General features: G+C 72.6%; 1 protein-coding gene across 1 annotated transcript in view; it reads left to right on the plus strand.

Annotated features, from left to right (window-relative positions):
* GNB2 (G protein subunit beta 2) overlaps positions 1–7,295 on the plus strand; it is a 7,638-nt gene extending 343 nt beyond the window's left edge. Inside the window, exons 2-10 of the mRNA XM_044417268.1 lie at positions 3,948–4,057; positions 4,214–4,252; positions 4,360–4,466; positions 4,601–4,664; positions 4,747–4,909; positions 5,009–5,075; positions 5,704–5,905; positions 6,147–6,363; positions 6,908–7,295. Of these exons, the coding sequence (XP_044273203.1) occupies positions 4,001–4,057; positions 4,214–4,252; positions 4,360–4,466; positions 4,601–4,664; positions 4,747–4,909; positions 5,009–5,075; positions 5,704–5,905; positions 6,147–6,363; positions 6,908–7,089 (1,098 nt within the window). The 5' untranslated portion in view covers positions 3,948–4,000 and the 3' untranslated portion in view covers positions 7,090–7,295. The remainder of the gene's footprint in view (positions 1–3,947; positions 4,058–4,213; positions 4,253–4,359; positions 4,467–4,600; positions 4,665–4,746; positions 4,910–5,008; positions 5,076–5,703; positions 5,906–6,146; positions 6,364–6,907) is intronic.
* Positions 7,296–7,694: the final 399 nt, after the last annotated feature.

Here is a 7,694-nt window from a genome sequence, read left to right on the forward strand (position 1 = left end):
TCCCCGCGCGGGGGGCGCCCCCGGGCCTGCAGCCCCCGGCGGGGACGGGCGGCCCCCCGGCGGGCTCGGGGGTTCCCGGTGGGGCCCCTGCCTTTGAGCGCCGGGCTCTCCAGGCCCCGCCCCGCCGCGCCCGCCAGCCCCGCGGGGGCCCCTGGGAGACCGGGCCGCCGCCGACCCCTCCCCCGCTGCCCCCCCAGCCTGGGGAGGGAAAACTGGCGGACCTGCCCTTGGACGTGTCCGTGTCCGGGACGGACCGGCCGTTTCCGCGCGGGCAGCGGGCCTGCGCGTGGGCTTGCCTCGGGCTGTGATCCAGCCTTCCCCGACTGGGTGCCCCCGATGCGTTGGGCGAGCGCTCCGTGCGTGCTGGCTGGGGATTATGGGAGTGGTCATCCAGCGCATCTGGGAGACCCCTGGCCGGAGGAGGCTGCTTTGCACGAAGCGCGGCTCGGGTGGGTGGCCGGGCCCCGTTCGGCTGGGCCTGCTTGTCACGGGGGAATCAGGACGAGAGGCCCCCCCCCGAGCTGCCCCCCCCCAGCGGACGCACGTCCCCTCCCCTCCCCTCCCCACCCCAGAGCTACTGAACCGAGTCGGGAGACGGGGTGCAGCCCCAAAAGCACCCCTGCGCCCCCCTTTCCCTGCCCCAGACACTCCTTCAGGACGCAGCCAGGCATTGCTCGCCGGCGCCACGGCAGCTTGTTTCTGCCACCCTTTTCGTGCCGTGGCACAAGGGCACGGAGGATGCGCAGGGGCGGGCGCCCCTCAGGAGTTAGCTCTATACATAGCAGGCATCCACACCGGAGGCTTGGGGAGGCTGCCCGGCAGCCCCGGGGGAGAGCGCCCTGGGAGGGCCTGGGGAGCGGGATGCCCCGGACGCCTCCCTGACAGGAGCGAGCGAGCGAGCGGCTTTCTAGTCCTCATGGCTGCAAGAGAGAGGCCTGAGGGCAGGCACGGGGCTTGCCTGCTGAGGCCTTGGGGGGGGGGTCCTCTCCGGGCGGCTGGGGGCCGCCTTCGCTGGCATTTCGCATGGGCAGAGGGCGTCCATGCTGGACCAGGCAGAGGGGTCACCTTGGGCTGCGTGGGACCCCCGGGCGGCAGGCCGCGAAGAGGAGGGTGGGCGAAGGCTGCGGGCTGCCCCCTCGGGCGTGGGGATTGCCCTGGTGGGGCACGACGGGGGCAGCTACTCCGGGTTAGGCAGCGCCTTTGGAGATCTTGTCCTTGGGGCAAGGTAGCCCTTCCCCGGACTGTGGAACATGGGTTTTGTGGCTAGTCCTCTGGCATTCGGGTTATTAGAAAGCATTTCTCCCACACCTGCACACGTGCACAGAACTCAAGTTTACAGGCAAGGGGCGGAGTTGGGGCTGATGGCCCTGAGATGCTGGCTGGGGGTGATGGGGGTTGTGATCCCACCCATCTGGAGGGCTTGGGGCAGCTGCAGCGCGGAGTCAGATGTGATGAGGCCGAAGGGTTTTCTCCTTTTGGGAGGCCCAGGTCTCCGTGGGTCTGCAGCCCAGTGGGCCGGAAGCCAGGGGACGCCTGTGGCCGCCCTCTGGGCCACGGCTTGCCCCCGAGGGCTGCCGCCCTGCTGGGCAGGGCTCTGCCAGCTCCGCGGCCCCCGGAGGACCCATCAGGCACGTCAGAGAGACCCGTGGCCCCCGGGGTCTCATCTGCCACGGGCTCCCCGGGGGGCGGGCGTCCCGTCCCGGCTGCCGAGCGGGGCTGGCCAGGCCTCCTGCCCGGCAGCTTCCCCTCCCAGGAGCGCCCGGAGCCCCTGCTCCTCCTCCGCTCGGGTGCAAAATACAGCTCCCTGCCCAGGCAAACCGCTGGGAAATCCTGCCATCATCTCCTCGTTTGCACTTGAGAAGATTTGCGCTCCTTCCTTAATGCACTTTCCCTAACGAGGCAAATGGGATTAGGGATTACGGCCGTCCGGCCGTGGTGGTGTGTTGTGTGGCGCCGGGTGGCGCCGGGCGCATGCGTGGCTGGGTGAGCCGACACGCCTGCTTCCGAGGCAGCCCCTGAGCCCCGATCCCTGCGCAGCGCGGCCCCCCCCACGCCTGCCCTGGGACCGGCCCGGAAGTGGGGCGCACGCTTTGTGCACCCGAGCCGTGCTCCTCGCCCTCCCCTCCCCTCCCTCAACCCCAAATCCATCCCCGCCTTGGGTTTTTCACATCCCGTTGCCAGGGCAACCGCCACCACGGGAGAGAGGCGGGAGAGGGTCCGATTGCCATGGCAACGCCTCCACCTCTGCAGTGGGCCGGGCGCTGGGTGGGCGGCGGGCGCATGCCTCCCCGGCTTGTCCTGCGAAATGGCCGTCCTGGCCCGGGGGCCCCTCGCCGCCATGAGCCCAGGCAGCCCCCTCCCCGGCCCCTTCTCTCTCGGGAGGAGACTCGCCCCTGGAGTCAGCCGGTGGCCAGTGCGCGGGCCGTGGGGGCCATCCGTGTGAAGTGCCTGGGAACGGGGGGCTTCCCGGAGTGCCCGGAATCGGTGGCCGGGCCTGCCAGCTTCGGGGACCCCCACATCTGACACTGGGCTGCGGGAGGGCGGTGGGGGGCAGCGTGGTGTAACAGGCCCATCTTTCGGTGATGCACCCTCCCCTTCCCACTCCCTGGGGGCGATGGGCGCTGTGGTGCAGCAGGGACTGGGGCAGCTGGGTTACAGCAGCCAAGGCCTCTTGGGCAGGGTGGGCTTGGACGACCTGCGAGAGGGGAGGGGCGCTGGGCCTGGGGCTGCCGTCCTCGCGGCGAGGGGGGAGGGCGGCCTGCTTGGCCGGGGGTCCCTCTGCAGGCGCGGGACGGAGACGCGACCCGGGCACCACGCCCGGGGGTCTTGCTGCTGGCTCCATCCCCTGCCTCCTTGGACAGGCGCTTCTGGGCGACGCGAGAGTCGCCGCCCGGGTCAGAACAGCTTCCTCTGGGAACGGGGCGGCTCCGGTCCCCACGCTCACGCCGCCCCTTGCGGGACACAGGCGGGGGCCTCTGCTGCGTCAGGCCCCGGCGCGGCCCCCTTTTGGGCAGCGTCCTCAGGGCTGGCTCCCCGGCATTTCCAGCACGGCCTGCCTGCGGATCGGGCCCACCGCTGCGCCGCCCCTGCTCCTTCCCCTCAGCCTCTCCTTTGGGCTTCCCCGCGCTTGACGCCGGGACAGCAGAACCCTTCGTGGAAGCGACGTGTGGGGGGCCGCCATGGCTCTCGGCCCCCCCCCCCGTTTTTCGCCCCCGTTGGCAGAGGCCTTGGCTGCTCGCTTTGGCGGACGGACCGATTGCCGGGTCCGGACTCCCCGGGGCAGCGCAGGCCGCAAGCGCCGTCAGCACGCCTCTGAGCGACTGGGGGAGCTAAAAGCCGTGGAGAGCGATCGGGGGTCCCTGCAGCGAAGGAGAACGGGGGCGAAGCGCCGTGCGAGGCCGAACGGGGAGCCCGGGCTCGGCGAGAGGCGGCCACGTGGGCTGGACCGTTTTCCAGAGGGAGTCTGCCCAGTGCTGCTGTTTCCCACGGAAAAGTCTGCCAGGGGAGGCGGAAGCTCTTTTTAGGATGGCGCCTGGCGAGCTGGGCCTTTGCTGCGCTTGCTGCCTGCCTGGAGCCCCCGCTGGCCTGCCCCTCCGCGTCGCCCTCTTGCCCCTCGTGGGGGCAGTCCCAGGGCTCTGGGCTGAGGGGGGCATGGGCCGGGGCCGCCCAGGCCGGCTCCTGGACGGGGGCAGCGTGTGCTGGGGCTCCCGAGGGGCAGGGGAGCGGGCGCCCCCTGCAGGACGCCACGTAGGGGTCGCCCGCGAGGTGAGCGTGCAGGAGCCTTCCAGACGATGGGGCTGTCTGTCCGTGCCTGAGCGGAAGAGCAGCTTCGGAAGCGCGCCCTTCCTCGGACGGGGAAGCTGGGAGAGGGACTTGCCTCGCGACTTGCCTGCTTGCCCGGGGCAGGCGCGAGCCTGACGGACGTTCCCTTTGCCGCCCCAAAGCAGGATTGCAGGCGAGTGAGGGGCTGCGGGCCGAGCCCCCTGCGCCAGGATCCGCCATGAGCGAGTTGGACCAGCTGCGGCAGGAGGCGGAGCAGCTCCGGAACCAGATCAGGGTGCGTGGCGGTGGCGGCTGGCGTGGGGAGGGGGCGCCCGCGTGGGGCAGAGGGCTCGGCCGCGGGGGGTGCGGGAGCAGGGCCGGCTGCGTGGGGGAATGGCGGCTGCGCAGCCGGGAGCCGCGGGAGCCTCTCATGCCCGCCCTGTCCCCACAGGATGCGCGGAAGGCGTGTGGCGACTCCACGCTGACCCAGGTGAGAGGGGGCCTGGGGCCGCAGGGGGCCCTGCGGGGGCCCGCCGTCCGCTGGTGGCGCAGGCCGCGGGGCCCCTAACCTCTCCCTCTTCCGCTCCTCCGACCAAGATCACGGCCGGCCTCGACCCAGTGGGCCGGATTCAGATGAGGACGAGGCGCACCTTGCGGGGTCACCTGGCAAAGATCTACGCCATGCACTGGGGGACAGACTCCAGGTGAGGGGGCGGGGTGGAGCGGGGCAGCGGGGCTGCTGCCCCAGTGGGGGCTGGGCAGCGCGGACGCCTCCGCGCCTCCCACTCCCCGCCCCGCGGCCGGACCCCTGCAGCACCCCTCTCGCCTCTGCCCCCAGGCTGCTGGTGAGCGCCTCTCAAGACGGGAAGCTGATCATCTGGGACAGCTACACCACGAACAAGGTGGGTCCGCGGGCGCAGCCGGGGGGCCGCACCGGCCGTGGGGCGGGAGGCCGGCCCTGATGGGCGCTCTCGTCCCCCGCAGGTCCACGCCATCCCCCTGCGGTCCTCGTGGGTCATGACCTGTGCCTACGCCCCCTCCGGGAACTACGTGGCCTGTGGCGGCCTGGACAACATCTGCTCCATCTACAGCCTGAAGACCCGCGAGGGGAACGTGCGGGTCAGCCGGGAGCTGCCGGGCCACACGGGTGAGCAGCTGCGCACGGAGTGGGGGGGGGCCCCCTCCCCACGCCCTTCCCGGGGGGGCCCCGCAGGCTCTGCACTGATGAGCCCCCTCTTCCTTCAAGGGTACCTCTCCTGCTGCCGGTTCCTCAACGACAACCAGATCATCACCAGCTCCGGGGACACGACCTGGTCAGTGCGGGCCAGGGAAGGGTGTGCGGCGCCGGAGCCATGCGGGGAGGACGGGCGAGCACGGGGCATGTGCTGGCCGCGGCCGGGTGGTGCCCGGTCACGAGACGGGCTCCCGGCCAGGGTGGCGGTCTGCCCTCTCCCCCGCGCCAGCGCCTGCTGCCATGGGCTCGGGCGCAAGGGCTGCCCTGCTGCTTGTGGCTCGAGGGCTTCCTGCTGTGCCCCCATGCAGAGGGGCTACGCCAGGGCCGCCCGGCCCACTCCACCTGCTTGTGCTTGAGCATGTGCAGAGGCCACGGAGGGGCCGCCTCGGCAGCCAAGCGCCCAGCCTCGGACTGGAGCGGCGGCTCAGTCGACGAGCAGCCCAGAGTTAAAGCTAGTGGGCGGAAGGATGCGTTAGCCCCTGTGGAAGCACTTCCCCACGAGGAGGGCCACGTCCCGCAGGCACCCCTCCACCCCAGACCATGAGGTGCAGACGCCTCCTTAGCCAGCGGGACGCAGGCCCCGTCGCTCCCGCTTCCGGGTTGGGCCCCCCCCCGGAGGGGCACCTGGGGCTGGTGGCGCCCCTGTTCCCCTTGGCTCCGGGGCCCCGAGAGGAGGCCGCCCCAACAGCCGTGCTCCCCCCCCGCAGCGCCCTCTGGGACATTGAGACCGGGCAGCAGGCCACGACCTTCGCGGGCCACAGCGGCGACGTCATGTCCCTCTCGCTGGCCCCCGGCATGCGCACCTTCGTCTCGGGGGCATGCGACGCCTCCATCAAGCTGTGGGACGTCCGCGACAGCATGTGCCGGCAGACCTTCACGGGGCACGAGTCCGACATCAACGCCGTCTGTGTGAGTGCCGGGCCCGGGCGGGCAGCCCCTCACTGCCCCGGGACCCCCCGTGGGGAGCCGCCCCCCTCGAGGGCAGGACGCCTCGCTCGGCCGCGGGGAGCCCACGGCCGGCCCCGCGCGCTCTGGGGAGGGAGGCTGCAGGCGCGTGGGGAGGCGCTGCCGGGGGGCGGGCAGAGGCCGGGGGGGCTGCCCTCACTGGCCCTGACGCCGCCCCTCCCCTCCCCTCCCCTCCCGCCCCCAGTTCTTCCCCAACGGGAACGCCTTCACCACGGGCTCGGACGACGCCACCTGCCGCCTCTTCGACCTGCGCGCCGACCAGGAGCTCCTGATGTACTCGCACGACAACATCATCTGCGGCATCACCTCCGTGGCCTTCTCCCGCAGCGGCCGCCTCCTCCTGGCCGGCTACGACGACTTCAACTGCAACATCTGGGACTCCATGAAGGGTGACCGGGCAGGTGAGCCCCCCCCCCCCCGGCCCCCCCCCGGGCCCCCCCGCCGGGGCAGCTGCTGCCGGTCCGGGCGCGGTGGGGGGCCTGGTCCGGGCGGCGCCAGCGCCCCATGGCTCTGGGGGCCCTCGCGTGCGGCCCTGTGCGTCCCCTGGGGATCCGCGTCCCCTCCGCATCGCCGGCACCCGCGGGTTCCCCTTCCCTCCAGGCCTCTGCGGCTGGTGGGCCGCGGCAGCGGGGCGGCCGGGATGGCACTGGGCCCCCCGTGCACCCAGGCAGCCCGGCCCTTGTGCCCACTCTGGGCAGGGCTATATGTGCAGCTGGCCCACGGTCCCCAGCGGGACAAGCTGGGCCCGCGGCTGCACTGGCTGCCCCCCTCGGGGGTACCTGGTTCCCAGGAGATTGGCTCTGCGGGGGGAGGGGGAAGCCAGTGCCCCGCAGCCTCGGAGCCTCTCCAGCTAGCGGTGCGGCCGTGGGGGAGGCGCTGGCCCCCAGGGACAGACGGCCGGCGTGGGGCAGGAGGTGACCCCTAACCCCCCCGTTTCTCCCCCAGGGGTCCTCGCCGGCCACGACAATCGCGTCAGCTGCCTGGGCGTGACGGACGACGGGATGGCCGTGGCCACGGGCTCGTGGGACAGCTTCTTGAAAGTCTGGAACTGCCCCTGGCGCCTGCTCGGCCTTGGGGGGGGGGGGGGGGTGCGGGGGGGCCCAGCTAGTCTCTGCCCCCGCTTCTAGGGGGCCATGGCCTTGACCCTCTCCCCCTCCCCTGGCTGCCCACCCCCTGACTTTCTTTTTCTGCTCCAAGTAAAGTGTTTGGACCAAGCCCAGCTTTCTGGCTGCAGGATTGGGGGGGCTGGCGGCCGGCTGGCCTCTCGCAGCAGGAGGCAGGGGTTGCTGGACCACACCCCACCAAGGGGGCGGGGGCACGAAGGGGGGCCGGGGAGGGGGGCAGGGAAAGGCGGGGCCTGGCTGGGGCCGTGGGGCCTTTCCCTCCTCCCCACCCCCGGCCAGCCCCCGGCCCTGGAAGTGCTGCGCAGCCTGACGGAAGGGCAGCCTTGAGCAGCGGGGCCGACCCAGCCCCGTGGGGGGACAGGCCGTCCCCACCGCCGGAGGGGCAGGTGCAGCTCTTCTGGGCAGCAGCGTGAGCGCGCTTGCCCCCCCCCCCACGGCCCGGCCCAACACGGTGGGGCACCCGCGCCCGCTGCCTCGCAACCTGCAGCTCGGCTGGGGAGGGCACCGGGCGGCCGAGGCCCCTCCTGCCAGCGGGGCAGGCTGTGTAACCTGTAAACAACCAGAACCAAGTGCTGTGTCTGTGTCTTTCTTGCGGGGGGGGGGGGGGG

This window comes from Varanus komodoensis, unplaced genomic scaffold (assembly GCF_004798865.1).
Source record: "Varanus komodoensis strain SLA01 unplaced genomic scaffold, ASM479886v1 scaffold87, whole genome shotgun sequence".
Classification (NCBI taxonomy): Eukaryota; Metazoa; Chordata; class Lepidosauria; order Squamata; family Varanidae; genus Varanus; species Varanus komodoensis.